A 16,184-nucleotide genomic window follows, 5' to 3' on the forward strand; every position below is an offset into this window, starting at 1 on the left:
TATAAAAACATTTGCATGATATGAGACATACTGGAGTTACCGTATTGGAAATGGGAAATTAGAACACCACAGGGTTGGGATGTACAGATTAAATATCTGGTGAATTTAGATCTTGCTGGGGAATCTGTTTTGATTTATAACAGTGGTTGGTAACCTTTCCAAGAGGCTTTATCATCTTCTTAATTCTTAGGAAACTGTGAGTCCTTTGACAACTGACTCTCTTGGAATTTATCAAAGTCATCATTATAAACTGTCTCTGATTCATTTCTGGTCTAGATATTCATTCCTATCCCGATAGATTGTATTTCTTGAGAGCTGGGACTGTAACTTTTACCTTCCCAGGGCCTAAGCAACAGTAGGGTAAAAGTTAGTGGGATGAATAGTCTTCTAGCTCAGTGCCTTGTAAGGACTGGAGCTCAGGAACTGTTCATTTAGAAGAGGAGAGGCATGCTTATCTGAGTTTGCATTTCTGGGAAGCAGCTGTTGAGACAGAAGTAGGAGAGGTAGGTGGGTGACAGGTTATTGAGAAGTGACATCTGTGACAGGAAGCAAAGCAGAGTTCGGCATGAAGAGCCATTGACCATGATGATGCAGATGTGACAAGTCTCTGCCAACCCACAGGGAGCTCTGGATAAAGCTCACTGGTGAGAGTCCCTCTGGGGGCAGAAATGGCCAGGATCTTGCACCGTGCACTTGTTCAGCCCTGGGCTGAGGGCTACTGGAGGAGGGCCTGCCCGGGGCTCCGGGATCTGATGCTGAGGTGGATCCTTAAGGAGCTGCTGCTGGAGGCTGTCAGCTGCCTAGGCAACCCCACCCCCCATCCCAGCGGGGCCATGAGTCTGTTCTTGAGGGAGGGGATGGACAGTGCATCTTTGATACATGTTTGTGACATGTTTTTTGCAAAATGACCTATTTTGGCTGCTTTGTGGCTTATAGACATTATTCTTTTTCTTGAACAATTATTATCCTGGACTAGCAAAATTGATCAGCATTGCTATAGATTATTTGAGTATTGGGGGAAACCTTGACTGTACTTTTCAGAGCAGCTTTTTTTTTTTTTTTTTTGGAAAATGATGTTATAGTCCATACGAAATATTAATCATCATCATTCTTTGAATGTCCATTTTTGGTTAGGTGCTTTCTCATTCCCTAAAAAATATTTAAAACTTAACCTTTTCAAACCTGAGTTTCTTCATCTCTGAAATAATTATGATAAAAGCATTAAATTGGTGGGTTGTTACAGGATTAAACAAGAGAGTGTATATAAGATTCAAAGTATAGTGGTACCAGGAACATTCTGTATATGTTCACTAAAGAGACAAAAGCAACAGGAAGAAAATAAAGAGCTCATGAAGAACCAGTATGCGCTTGGCCTTCTCAGGTGAGCAAATCAGAATCCTTGCACACCTTCCATGGGAGAATCTCGGTTTATGACGGTGCATTCGGAAGAACCTGAGCCACTTTCATGCAGGCTTGATTTCTTTATTGATTTGTATTTTTCCCCAGAAATCTCTTAGTAAAGCTGATGGCATTTTGACACTTTATAGATGTCCTTCATAATGCAGTGCAATTCTTCGTGCATTGCCTGTGTATGCAAATTTTTGCGTAGAAAAAAGTAACTTTTTTTTTTTTGTGAATTTCAGCACTGATGTCAATGCCTTAGTAGAAGAGATACAGAAAGCAGAGCCTCTAATCACAGCTTCACGATCAGATCAAGTAAAGCTTTTAATACAGAGATTACAAGATAAACTCAGACAGCACAGCAACCACAAATTTTATCTTTTTAAGGTAATGCATGCATTAAAAAAAACTAGAACTTCAGTGAATTAGTTGTTTCCTATCAATCTGAGACAAAATACAGATTATATTTCCTCTTTATCTCTATGCCTCACATATATTTGCTAAGACTAAGTCTCAACAAGTATCTGTTTGTTGACTGACTGAATGAAATTCTAACATTTATTTCTTGAGGAGTTAAAGAGAGATTTGTAGTAAGTTTGGCTGTTCTTTACAATGTTAAATTTAAGGGATGACCATTAAGGTAGTTTTAAGTTATTGAAAACTTAAAATTCTTTTCAGTTGGAGTAATATTAAGAAGTTGTATTTCATGGTATACCAATATTTAATATTTTCTGCTTCCAGGTGAACTAAACTATATTTCAGTAAATTATTTATTGACATGACTTATATAATAATTTTAATGCGGTATAAATGTACCTATTTTTCTCTATAGCTTTTGCTATAAGTAAAAATATCACAAATATTGTCACTTATTCAGGACAGTTGTAGTTTTTCCTAATTATTTAACAATATTTAGTGGTTTATTCTAGTATTGTTCCATATTACACTGATTTTCTTCTTATGATTTAAATAAAATTATAAGAAAATGTAATTGTTATTTATATACTTGACATATTCTATCTGATACAAGATATTCAATCTTTTGTAGTCATCCCTTCAATGTATTATTGAAAGTTGAAGAATTATTCTTATGGTATCTCTTTGTTCCAGCAGGTGGCACTATTTAACTTCAAATATGAACTCTATACATCACCTGACCTTGTAATTTATCCTCCAGAGGGAACATTTTTGATAGTGAAAGGGGACACTATTAATAATTATACTCCTGCAGTAGAAATAACTGAGACTGTCCCACCCTCACCACTCTATCTATAAACAGACTATCCAATTTATGTATGTTCATTCGATAAATATTTAGCATCCACCATGTGTTTGACAATGTAGAAAGATAAGTAAGATAAGATATACCCTGACCCTAGAGGAGCTTTAAGATTCCAAAAGTAATAACTAATTGTAAAATCTATATTTAAAACATATTTGGCATATTTCCTCTATATACTATTCATGCATATGTACAAAACCTTGTGCAGTACTTAAAAGAAAATATTAGAGATTAGTGCTATTTGATATCTTATTTAATAGCAGTACATTATCTTAAAAGCAAATTCATGGAAAGCACAGATCTAATTATGTTTTTGCAGTTATTTGTAACTATCAAATGTCTTATTGGTCTTAATGGTAGAAGGCACAATGTATTTTTTTTCCATTTGTTCAGATAGTGACTATTGTCCATTTATTTATAATTAAGACAAACTTGAATGTCTTCATTAGTCTGAAGTTAAAATTAATGAGTTAAACTTAATTTTTTTCAGTTTAAAACAAAATTGTGTTTTCTTTCATTGAAGGTTCTCAGAGCACATATACTGCCATTGACTAATGTTGCACTTAATAAATCAGGCTCATGGTAAGGTTCTCAAATTTAGTTATTTAAAATTTTAATTTATTTAAAGATTTTATTTATTTGAGAGAGAGAGGGAGAGAGCGTGCGCGCGCGAGAGAGCACGAGCAGGGCAGGGGTGGGGAGGGGCAGAAGGAGAGGGATAGGCAGACTCTTCCCAAAGCAGGGAGCCTGATGCAGGGATCAGTCCTAGGACCCCAGGATCATGACCTGAGCCAAAGGCAGGTGCTTAACCACCTGAGCCACCCAGGTGCCCCTAAAATTTTAAAATTTTTAAATGAAAAGAATTTATTAAAAAATTATTAGACTTTATTTTTTATAGTGGTTTTAGGTTTATAGCAGAATTAAGCAGAAGGTACAGAGATTTGCCATGTACACCTCGTCTCCACACACCCTCAGATTCCCTCTTTCATGGCCCTACATTGACAGACACATCATTATCACTCGAAGTTCGTAGTTTACATTAAGGGTCACCCTTAACTTTCGTACATTCTAAGGGTTGACAAATGTATAATGACAGGGATCCACTATTAAGACATCACACAGAGCAGTTTCTCTGCCCTGAGAATCCTCTGTGCTCCACCTCTTTATTTCTATATTTCCATTTCTATTCTTTATTTCTAATTTTTAACAACCAAGGAATAAAAATTTCTTTTTTTAAATTAAACTTGTATATATTTAAGGTGACAAGATTTGAAATACATATACACAGTAAAGTAAATGTTACAGTTGAGCTAATTAACATATTACCTCCTCACAGTTACCACTCCTTGTGTGAAGAAAGCACTTGAAATGCATTCTTTCAGCATATTTCCAGTATTCAATCCAGTATTATTAACTACAGTCATCGTGCCTCTGCATTGTGTGTCTAGACTTACTCATCCTGCATAACTGCAATGTTATACTCCTTGACCAACGTCTCTCCATTTGTCCCACTCCCCAGTCCCTGGTGACGACTGTTCTACTCTCTGCTTCTATGAATTTGACTTTCTTTTTTTTTAGACTCCACATATAAGTGAGATCAGACAATATTTGTCTTTCTGTGGCTGGATTATTTCACTTAGCATAATGTCCTCCAGGTTCATTCACGTTGTTGCAAATGGCAGCATTTCCTTCTTTCTCATGGCTGAATAATATTCCATTCATTCCTTGATGGACATTTATGTTGTTTGCATATCTTGGCTACTGTGAACAATGCTGCAAAGAACATGGGAGTGCAGATATCTCTATGAGATTCTGATTTCACTTTTTGGGTATGCACCCAGAAGTGAGATTGCTGGATCATAGGGTAGTTCTATTTTTAATTTTTTTTGGAACCACCATCCTGTCTTCCATCATGACTGTACCAATTTACATCCCTGAAGAAGCTAAGAGGAAATGCTTAGAGAAGAATCAAAGACACACTGCCTTGTCGACCCTTTCGTTTATCTGGGTTTCAATGTCAGGAGTTGTGCTCAACTTTTATCCTTCCCACTTGACATAGAGACTGACTTTCTAATTTTGTGCATTTTTTCCCCCTGTGTTGGGCAAGTATCTTTCCTAGTGGAATAGTTAAGGAATAACTAAGATACTATTATTTTACTTTAAAATTTGAGAGGCCAACATACTAATTATTCCTGTAGTAGAATAGTCATGTAAAAGGATTGCAAATCTTAAGCAAATATTCATCCAACACTTACTAGTGTGCCAGTCATGTTCCAGGTTTGCAATGGCAGTAAACCAGACGGGTGGAAGGACTAGCATGTATAATAAAGGAAAACAAAAATGAGTTTCTCAGAGACTAGCAAAGAGGTCAATGTGGCGGCACAGGGTGTGCTTTGGGGTAAAGTTGAAGTCCCAGAGACAGCCAGTGTTGCAAGCCTTGTGGGCCATGAGCAGAAGTTTGGATCTTCCTCTAGATTGCTAGGAAGCCATCTGAGGAAGGCTGAAAAATAACTCCAATTTCAGGGTGGAAAATAGACTTATAAGGGCCATGTGTGAGCCAAGACTCATTATAAGATGGTTTCATTTGTTGAGGCAAGCGATGGACGCTGATGAGAAGTGGCCACCCTAGGGGTGTATTTTGAGATTGAGCTAACAGAATTTACTAATAGATTGTGTGTGGGATGTGAGGGAAAGAGAGGAGGGATGGTGCTAAGATTTTATGGTCTGACCAATGGGAAGAATGATGCTGTTTATCGAGGTATGTTAGAGTTTCAGAAAATGTTACTGATTAACGCTTTAACTATTAATTATTTATATTATAAGAATGATTATTGGCAGTATTACTCTATTTTATTTAGTGACTCCTTTTTGGGTTAGGGATAAATTGGAAAGTTTCTAATCAAAGGATTTGGATATTGTTCCCAATTTAACTGTTCTGCATCCACAGTTTCCATTGTAAAAAGCAAGATAAATGGGCTTACAATCATGAGGGTAAAAAAAAATGAGGTCTTTATTAACACACTGCTATTGTCACTTTGTGATTCATGTATATTCCTTGTGTTAGCTTTATCACAGGAAGCTATGATCGGACATGTAAAGTCTGGGACACTGCATCTGGAGAAGAGCTTCACACCCTGGAGGGCCACAGGAATGTGGTCTATGCCATAGCATTCAACAATCCTTACGGGTACAAAGACATTCACTCACTCACTTATTCCTTATTAATCCATTAATTTGTTTATTCTTTTCTCCCTCTGTTTATTGGGGGAGGAAACAAAAAAAAGACCTAAAATTTGTCAAGTGCCTGATGTGTGCTTTGAAAGCCTTCTCAATACCTTCTTCGGTGCTTAAAGGAGTTTTGGGACAGGTATTACTGTTCTCATATAAAGTATATAAAGTTCAAGTACCCTTCCCGGGATCACACAGTAGTAAAGAGGAGAGCGAGAGTCCAAGTTCAAGCAGAGCTGAGCTCCTTCCCTTGGGGGTTCCTACTGATGTTTATAGCAATGGTTTCTGGAGACTGTGACATACCCACATAACATGGTCTACCTTGTTTAGAAGTTAATTTACAGTCCTTTAGCAGGAAAAAATGTGTATAGTAACATGCTACATTAACAGTACAAAATATAATTGCATTTTTCAACCAACCTCTAGTTAACTGATTCAACAGATTAAGTTAGTTCTCTAGCTATCCTTCTGCTCCCTGAATGCTTGAAGCAACTGGGCCACCCACTGGGCCACCCACTGGTATGCCCAGCTTCTTGTCCCACTGGTTAGGCATAAACTTACCAAGAGTTAGTTGTGTTTGTCCATCAGTCTGCTTATGTTGGATGTGCTTTCAATTGTAATTATAGAATTTAATTGAGTATTGCTTAAACTAATGAAATATGAGTGTGAAAATAAAGCTGTTGTTTTTTTGTGAAAACGTAGATAAGGCAAATCTTTGAAAAAATTACTACTAAATGAAGTTGCAGATGAGATCAATGTAAAAATTAGAAAACACATTGAAACATTTATAAAACCTTTGTATTCAGATTGTTCTGCTAGTATGTTTATGTTCTCATTCCATTTTTAAGAAAAGAACTGGAAGTGGTAGAGGTTGGATATGATTTCTGGAAGACAAATAACGAGCTCTGGTTAGCCAAAGAAAAGGCCTTGGCCTTGCATATTTGAGTAAAAAATTTTAATGTGTGTCTTTTTTCTTGATGGCTCACTTTGACTTTTTCCATTTGCCAAGCTGTTTCAATAAATATAAGGTATTATGATGACTAGAACAAAACAGCAATGGTTTGCTGCAAGGAGAAAGATCCATGTGATTTCTCCTGGTAGAGACTTTGAGGATGATATGGGGTTCAAGCAGAAGCGTGGAAGATGGAAGACATCTTCCTCAACAAATGAAACAAATGGAAGGGGAGGACATCCTAGGTGAGGGCACCCTGTAGCTCTGGAGGTTAGGTGGGACTTCATCTGGCTCACCCAGCACCCCCAGCTCCCTAGTGGACATTTCCTGGTGAGAAACAAAAGAGGGCAAGATCAGAACATTCTGTGTAGTTCGAACTCTGTTCTGGAGGACCGAGTTGTGGATGAAAGCTTTGTGAACAAAAGAGGGTCTCAGTGAAAGTGCTGTTTCAGGAGGGCTGTTCTGGCAGAGACAAGGGACCAGAGGGTTTGGAGTGGGATGAAACAGGAGGCAAGGAGATTAGTTGGAGGCAGATAAAGTGACAGATTCAGGAGAAGATGAAAGCAGTGTAGGATAGTGGTAGGAGCAATAAAGGGAATTTTATAAAAATTTGATGCACTTAAGAGTTGAAATTTTATACCATAAATATTAAAAACTTGATATGTGGGTTGCTAATGTCATTATATCACTTTAAAATGTAACACACTTTTAAAACACAGTAATTGTGATGGCACAGTCAAACTTAATTGGTAAATTAAAATGATTAAATATTCCAATTGCATTACCAAAAATTTAACTGTGATATATGCAGTTTTACATTGTAGACAATGATAATTTTTATAATACCTTATCGCACCAACCTGTGGGAGAGAAAGATTTTATTGACATTATAAATTATAATGTTTTACTTCTAGTATAATTTCTACTTTAATTGCAATGTTATTTAAAGGACTTTAAAAGTATATTCTTTATAATATAATACCATATCCTATAAAGTCCACTTAAAAGATATGATATTTTTGCATGCCTATCTGAGAACATAGTTTTTTGGGGGATAAAGAGGTAAAAAATGCTTCACCTTTTGGCCCTTTTATTGGATTCTACCAAGACCCCCTGATGAAAAACTTGCTTGTCCAATTACATAGTCTGATGACTTATGTATGGATTAAAGCAGCATTTTTCCATGGCATTTTGGGGCATTGGGGTTTCAGCAGAATGAGTTCAAGATAGCCACCAAAGAATGAGAGGGAATGTGTGTGTGTGTGTGTGTGTGTGTGTGTGTGTGTGTGTGAGAGAGAGAGAGAAATAAGAGAGAGAGAGGAGAGGGAGAGAGAGAGAGATGAACTTCAGCCAGTTTAGTGTTTGTGTGTTCTATACATTAGGTCAGGAGTAAGCTTTGATTCAATAAAGTAATTCTAAAAAAAGATGTAATCAGTAATATCTTTTATCATGTAGTGGCATATGGATATAGACAGCAGTGTGTGATCAAACAGGAATTAATCGAGAAACAGCAGGAACCTGAGACAATATGTTTGAGAGGCAAGAGGGTTGGGAGATGGAGGGAAGGAGTAAATAAAGAGCACACAGGGCTCTCAGCATGTCTGGGCAGAAGTTGGTGGACATCAGCAGCTGATGAGGAATGCCTAGACTGGATGGAGAGAGAGCCAGTGCAGACTTTGGGTTGATAACCAGTCTTGAGTGTTAGGAAGCTCTAGGTGGGTTGGGTGGGTATTCTCCAAAACAAACTGTCCCCGGAGCATGGACAGAAAGGACCTCACTCCCTTTAGTATCAGAGACCACAGAAACACTATGTGGGTGGCCTGAGAAGAAAGGAGAGATACAGGGCATCAGGGTTATTTTGGACAAATTATCAATTCTGCAACTGTACCAAGCATATAGAATTTGCTTTATGATATGTATTTGGGGTCTTAAGACCTTTCACACTTTTGAACAATGAACTTGCACTGTAATTGATGACCCAGTTTAGTGAACACTTTGATGACTTGCTGTAAAAGACAGGGGTCAACGGTAAAGGAAAAGATTTAGTTCCATGGTCAAAGGTTAAACAGGCCAACCTACTCTAATCTGTTGGATGTTGACTGTAACTCTGCTCTACGGTATACACTGGAAGCCTCTTGTTTGAAAGGGACTAGTCTTTACCGTATTTCCTCTCTAGACACTCCCTCTTGTTCAAGGACCTTAGCTTTAGAGTAATATTGGCATTATTTTCCCAAGGAGACACTAAGTTCTCAAAACCTTATCTAGCCATATGGTTAATAGGATTTATATCTTTTCATTCTTCTTTTCAATTCAACATTATCCTAGCCCTACTAATAGAATTTTTCTGTGTCCTTGCAGCTCACACATTATTCATTTCCATTTGATAAGAATTTTCTAAACTGAATTGTGTACCATATTCACTGTGCTAATTTAAAAACTTATTGTAATCCCAAACATAAATTTTACCTTTAATGTAAAATATTTAAAATTAAACATTTAAACTGATACTATTGAAAAATTAGACCTTAATTTTGTTGTCCACTGAAACAAATGTCAGATTGCTTATTGTTTTAAAAACAAAGTAAATTCCTGAGTAGATAGACCCATGTATTAATATCTCTTGTCTTAATCAGTGTATCATATACTGTGCTTGAATTTGTTTTCAAAATCCACATTTTTTTTTTTTAAATCTTAGTGACAAAATTGCCACTGGGTCCTTTGATAAGACTTGTAAACTATGGAGTGCAGAAACGGGAAAATGTTACCATACCTTTAGAGGTCATACAGCAGAAATAGTGAGTATATTTATTTTATTATATTTTTATGTTACTCTCTTTCTTTCCTTTCCTTTCCTTTCCTTTCCTTTCCTTTCCTTTCCTTTCCTTTCCTTTCCTTTCCTTTCCTTCCTTCCTTCCTTTTCTCTTTCTCTCTCTTTTTAATAGATTTTATTTTTTAGAGCAGTTTTAGATTCACAGCAAAACTTAGTGGAAGGTATAGTGATTTCCCAAATACTCCCTGCCCTGCCCCATACATGTCCCATTATCAACATCCCCCACCAAACCTGTACATTTGTTATAATTGATGGACCTACATCAATACATCATTGTTATTTCTTTTTAGTAGTCCATTATACAAATAGTGGTTCTACCTTTATGATCAATTTTACAATTATATCCAGTATTTTTAGTTTGTATATATTTTACATGGAGGTATTAATGTAATATATAAACTATTTGAGCTTTTATATCTTGCAGTTATTGTCAAAGACCCATATCCTACATTGACTAAGAAGATATGTAATAGGATAAACATTTGAGTACAATATCCAACCTCACCTTTTCTTTTTCAGTGACTTGCTTTTAAAGGACTGATGATGAATCCTTTATTCTAAGAATAAGGTTCTTAGAATAGCTTTTAAAGTAACTTTTTTATATCATGTGAAATATTTAGGCTGGTTGTTTTCTGGATATCATTAGAACTCAAATTTGCATAAATAGTTTGATACTCTAAATAGCTTTTGCTATTGGGAAGACCTTGCCCTTGGCCAATTCTGTGTTACATCTTATAACAATTAGTGAGATAATTGTCTCCCTATGGGACAAATGATAGCTTTTAAAAATAACCAGCCTGCTTATTTTAGGAGTAAAATTTATTTATATTTATCTTTTGGATTCATGGTGTATTTATCCAATAAGGGCTCATGCTATGTTTAATATTTTGCTAGCCACTGGGGGATACTGCACTGCAAAATTATAACTGACCCATTAAATGGCATTCAATATGCACAAAAGACAGCTTTGTGCTAATATATAAGCCCTTTACATATATTAGCTTAGTTGCACCTCATCACAACCCTGGGAGCTAGATATTGCCCCATTTTACAGTTGAAGATGCCAGGGTATAGAGAGAGTAAGTTACTTGTCCAAAGTTGTAAGAAAGACATAATCCTCATTCTCACACTCCCTTGGAATTTTGTAAAAGTTTTCTTTATATGTAGTTCCGAGGAAGACTTTGATGTCAACAACATCAATCCAATAGGTATTTACTAAATATTGACTATGTGTCGAGCGCTGGACTGTGTGCTTGGCATACCAGATAGAATCACACATGGTTCTTGTCCTGCAGGGATTTTGTAGTTCAGTGGAGGGAGTAGAGGCATCAGTAAATAAGTTCAGAGATGGGTTGTAGGGTGCTAGGAGTTGGTGGGGGGTTTAGTGTGGTCACCCTCCAAAGGAGGGGGGTGTTAAGGAAAGACTGTGCAGGTAGATAGCACATTCTCCCGGCAGTGAGAGCTGCACTGGTCAATGCCCAGAGGAGGTGTGCAACCGGGGTGGGTGCTTTCAGACTCAGATGACTCCATGGGCCAAAGCAGCACTTGCCAACATTCCCCCATGATGACATGCACAGAGTAGGTCAAAAGGGCTGGGCAACACACTTGCGGCGGGGGGCTGCCTGCTGCCCATGGTCAGAGGTGCTGGCTAAGGATCCCTGGTGCTGTCCCGCTGCCTGGGTTAAAGGCACCATGTCTTGTGCCCCTGCACCCCATTCAAAGCCATATCACGTGGTGAGCATGATCGAAGTGGGGAAGGCTGGCAAGGCCACAGTATTGATTCATATGCTGTGCTAAGGAGTTTGGACTTTATCCTGTGGATAACACCGTGCTGTTGAGACTTTTTAGGTGGGAGGTAGCATGGTCATTTTTACTCTTTGGGGAGATCCTTCTTGTGGCAGCGTGATGTAAGATCAGAAGTAGGGGCCAGCTGGCCATCTTGTTGCAGTCCAAGCAAAGATGACAGAGGACTGTCGTGAGGCAGGTGAAGAGAATGCGAGAGAGGCTGGAGTGGAGGAGTAGGATGGGGTTACCAGGCAGCTGTGAGGTGTGAAGGAGAAAAGGGGCCCCAGGGTGATTCCCTGACTTCAGACAATGGCAGGGCCATTCACCAGTTCTTTATATAAAAAGATGAGCCGGTTTGTGGTCATATGACTTGCATGTCTTAGATTGATCCAAGCTGCCTGTGTGATGTCCACACAGAGGCCCTTTGGGGCTGAACCAAGCACAAGGTCGGGGAAGGAGACGTGGGTGCCTGAGTCACGGGCATCGGGGTGGCCGTGGGAACCACTGAGAATTGCAATTTCTGAAAGGAAAAGGGTCAGTATGGGGAGAAGTGTGATGGCATCTTGAGCAGCTGGAGAAGAGAAGAATTCTCCAAAAGATACAAACAAGAGATAGGAGGTAAAAGAAAAAAAGCAGAGCACTGTCAAAGTTATCAAGAAGGAAGAGAATAGGGTGCCTGGGTAGCTCAGTCATTAGGCGTCTGCCTTCGGCTCAGGTCATGATTCCAGGGTCCTGGGATGGAGCCCCACGTCGGGCTCCCTGCTCCATGGGGAACCTGTTTCTCCCTCTGCCTCTCCCCCCTACTCAAATTCGCACTCTCTCTCTGTCAAAAAAATTAAAAAATCTTTAAAAAAAAAAAAAAAGGAAGAAAATATGGAGAACAAAGGAGTCAACACTGCAGGCATCAGGGAGGTTAAATGGAGTGACCAAGAGAGCCTTTGGATTATTTAACCAGAGTGGTTCCAGCAGTTGAAGTAGTGGGGGATGGGCAAACATGGGCAAGCAGTGATGATGGCACACTATTTTTCCAAGGAATTTGGTTGTGAAAGGAAAAAAAGGTAGCTAAAAAAGAGTACATAGAGTCAAGGGAGGATTTATTTTTATGTAGGAAGAGCTCAAGCCTATTTATAGGCCACTAGGAGGCATCCAGTCTAGACGGAGGGAAAAATTAGTGGGCACGTCTCCTCTAGGAGTGCAGGGAGGAGGGTGTCTCAGGAGGGCAAAGGGATCCCTCTGCACCTGACACTGAAGGGAAAGGAAGTGAGGGCCAGGTGAACAAGGTCCCCCCCATAGGTGTTTTCTCCGGGAAGTAGTAGGAGGCCAGGTTATCTGTGGGGTAGGGATGAGGACAGACTGGGGGCAAGAGTGGGGAAAGGGAGAATGTACAGGGCCAGAGGCACGTTCAAGTAGGGAGAGAATGGTGCTGAGGACACAGCTGAGGACAGAAGGCCCGAATGAGCGACACCTGTAATCTGCTAGGTGGTTTTCTTAAGCTGAGTGGTGAGGGAGGGCCAATGAGTGCGTGAAATGCCAGCTTGATACAGTTATTAGGAGTCTTATGGATGGTGCTGGGAAAAGACAAGGAGTAAGGTATTGAGGAGGCTGGCAGGAATGATGCTTCCAGGGTGTCAGTTGAATGAGGATGGGGTGCCAGGAAAAGGCAGGGGTCTCAGTGAGATGGAAGATATCCTGGGGGTGGCTTGGCAAGGATGAAAGTGGAAGCATTGGGAAATTGTACCAAGAGATGGATGTATGGGTAGTGAATTTTCTAGAAAATGTGACGTTGAGGTCCAGGGTGTGGCCACAGAAGTGATTATGAAAGGTTGTCTAGGGTCATGGGTCTGGGCTACTGGATTGACAGCTCACACGAAGGCCAGCTAGGACATGGAATTGAGACCGTGAGCCAATAGCCAAAGTCCTGGGCAGGTGATGGAGCAGGATGGAAAGGACTGTGAGGTTAACAACAAGGAAGATGGGAGCCAGAGAGCATGAATCTCAAAGGAGATGGGTTTGCTTTTATTCTTGCTCTTCTGTGGTCTAGATCAAAGCAGCCTCTTGCTTCAGGATTCAACCTGCAGAAAGCAGGCCACCCAAATGCCACCCTGGTATCTCACTGCAGAGAATTAGGCTGAACCTAAGGTGGTTGCATCTTGAAGCTTTTCTATACAAAATTAACAATTCAAAACTCTTATCTTTCTAAAATTTCTTCTCTTTCCTGCAATTCAGGTGTGTTTATCATTCAATCCTCAAAGCACATTGGTGGCTACTGGGAGCATGGACACAACAGCCAAACTGTGGGACATTCAGAATGGAGAGGAAGTGTTCACTTTAACAGTATGTGCATAATGTCACCAGCTTCGAGGGTTTTGCATTTTCCCTAGCCATTGCTTAGCATAAGCCTATTATTTGAGTTTGTTTTTATTCATATTCTTATTACAAAATGAGTTCTACGTCAGAAGATATTTTTGAGCTATTGGTTTTCAGACTGCAGTGAAAAGAGTTGTCCCAGTTGGTTTGCTGGCTATTCCTAAAGACTTTGATGGGGGAGCTGAGGAGGCCACATGGGCTTTTTTATTTTGACTAGCTTCCTTCTGTAAGCCATACCACGGACAGCTTAAATCCTAGTGCCATCCATCTGGCTTAAAGCCAAGTAGGCGGAGGCTAGCACTTTCTGGAAGAGGCAGAATTGGAGAAACTTGCCAGAAGATTCCTTAAAACGATAACCGTTAACACTCTCCTCCACTACCCACCGGTCTCAGAAGCCTCCTGGGATAAGTGGCAGGAGGAAAAAGGCTAAAGGGCACTGCCCAGAGAGCAAGAGTTGGTGGTATATCTCCATGGGGGTCTCTGTCTGTCCCTACCACGCGCCCAGCACCTTCCTCCCACCTGCTCTTTCTGCTTCTTCCCACCCCAGCCCAAACAACTGGACACACATAGGGGGATTCTCTGGGCCAATCAGTGGGAACAGCTGGGTGGGAAATCCAATTTTTTTTTTTTTGTCCTTTCAAATTATAAATGGATTTCAAATTAGGACCCCTTTCCTAGGAGAGCTTTTCCTAAGACAGTAAAAAAAAAAAAAGGACTAGAAAGAGAGAAAAAGCACTCTTTTTAACAAACACCAAGGGATTTTCTGAATTCAGAGTGCCAACCTTTATTAATATAAGTATACTCTTTTGATCTTTGTTCTCATCATTTCTGTGGGTCACTGCCTCTTCACTACCTCGTCTTTTAGACAGATGCCTAATGCTCTTGGAAAGGATGTCTCTCCCTCGGCACAGATACACCTGTCTGTCGCCAGACGACACATTTGTCTTGCGTGTTTGGAATTTTCATGTTCAGCTACATTTAATGTTTGCCATTTAGAATCAACCAGAAATTTGATGTGCAAATGAACACTTTCACTATTGAAAAAAGTAATGTTAATTTGCCAAAATAATTTGGGAAACAAGGGATATACTGCAAGCAGAGTCCGCTGCAGAGAGGGGCTTCCTCCCATTGCCTCAGAATGTTTGATGCATCGGCCCTAGATAGGGACCAAGTGAAAGTCAGACCAAAGGCCAGATATTTCTTAACCTATTTAATGTTAAATCATTGTAAGAGGGGCGCCTGGGTGGCTTGGTTGGTTAGGGGGTGCTTTTGGCTCAGGTTATGATCTCAGGGTCCTGGGATGGAGTCCTGTGTGTTGGTCTTCCTGCACAGCGGGGAGCCTGCTTCTCCCTCTCTCTCTGCCCCTCCCCACCCAGCTCTTGTGCTCTCTCTCTCTCAAATAAATAAAATCTTTAAAAAAAATTATCATAAGAATATCCTTTTTTAAAGTTAACTTTATTTCACAAACTTGCCTATCACCTATTGTTAACCCATAAAGCCTACAGCCTTTTTTTTTTTTTTAAATAAAAGACTTATTTATTTATTTTAGAGAGAGAGACAGACAAAGAGAGGACAAGAAGAGGAGGGGCAGAGAGAGAGAGAGACAAGCTGACTCCCTGCTGAGCGGGGACCCCCTCTGCAGGGCTGGATCTCAGAACCCTGAGATTATAACCTAAGCCAAGACCAAGAGTCAGACACTTAACCTTAACAGACTGAACCACTCAGGTGCGCCAGCCTTTTTTTTTTTTTTTTTCTTTTTTGCATACAGCCTTTTTAAAATTATTTTCAAGACAATGTGAAAGAAGCCCTCTGATTTCCGAAATCATGTCCTCTTCCTATCCACTGAAACAAACAAACAAAACCCAGTTTTATTTAGTTTTACTAAGTTAAATGGACTTGATTTAGTGTATAATTCAACTTTTAGTAAATTTATGAAATTGTGCAACCTTCACCAAACTCTAGTATTCAAAATTTCCCCAAAAAGATACCTGTGCCCACTTGCAGTCTCTCCCTATTACCACCCCCAGCCAACTACTAATCTCTTTTTTCCCTATAGAGTTTTTCCTTTTCTCGCATTTTCTTTTAAACTGTGACACTGTGCATTTGTAGAGATTGTTTTTATGCAGGTAATGCATGATGATATCCACTCTCTTTCTAGGGACATTCAGCTGAAATCATCTCTTTGTCCTTTAACACCTTGGGAAACAGAATCATCACGGGATCTTTTGATCATACCGTTGCAGTGTGGGAAGCTGATACCGGAAGGTATTTTCCGTCTTTAAGGATTTTTTAATTTGGATCAGAGGGTTAAGAAGACTGTCTTTGCTGTTCACTAGTTC

At 39.5% G+C, this 16,184-nt stretch overlaps 1 protein-coding gene across 1 annotated transcript in view; it reads left to right on the plus strand.

Moving 5' to 3' along the window:
• Positions 1–16,184, plus strand: part of DAW1 (dynein assembly factor with WD repeats 1) — a 51,242-nt gene that overhangs the window by 19,832 nt on the left and 15,226 nt on the right. The window contains exons 3-8 of the mRNA XM_045867327.2: positions 1,644–1,788; positions 3,207–3,265; positions 5,748–5,870; positions 9,559–9,658; positions 13,705–13,812; positions 16,004–16,110. Of these exons, the coding sequence (XP_045723283.2) occupies positions 1,644–1,788; positions 3,207–3,265; positions 5,748–5,870; positions 9,559–9,658; positions 13,705–13,812; positions 16,004–16,110 (642 nt within the window). The remainder of the gene's footprint in view (positions 1–1,643; positions 1,789–3,206; positions 3,266–5,747; positions 5,871–9,558; positions 9,659–13,704; positions 13,813–16,003; positions 16,111–16,184) is intronic.

Source organism: Mirounga angustirostris, unplaced genomic scaffold, assembly GCF_029215605.1.
Source record: "Mirounga angustirostris isolate CCGP_5_RB_7025 unplaced genomic scaffold, mMirAng1.0.hap1 SCAF_3, whole genome shotgun sequence".
Lineage (NCBI taxonomy): Eukaryota > Metazoa > Chordata > Mammalia > Carnivora > Phocidae > Mirounga > Mirounga angustirostris.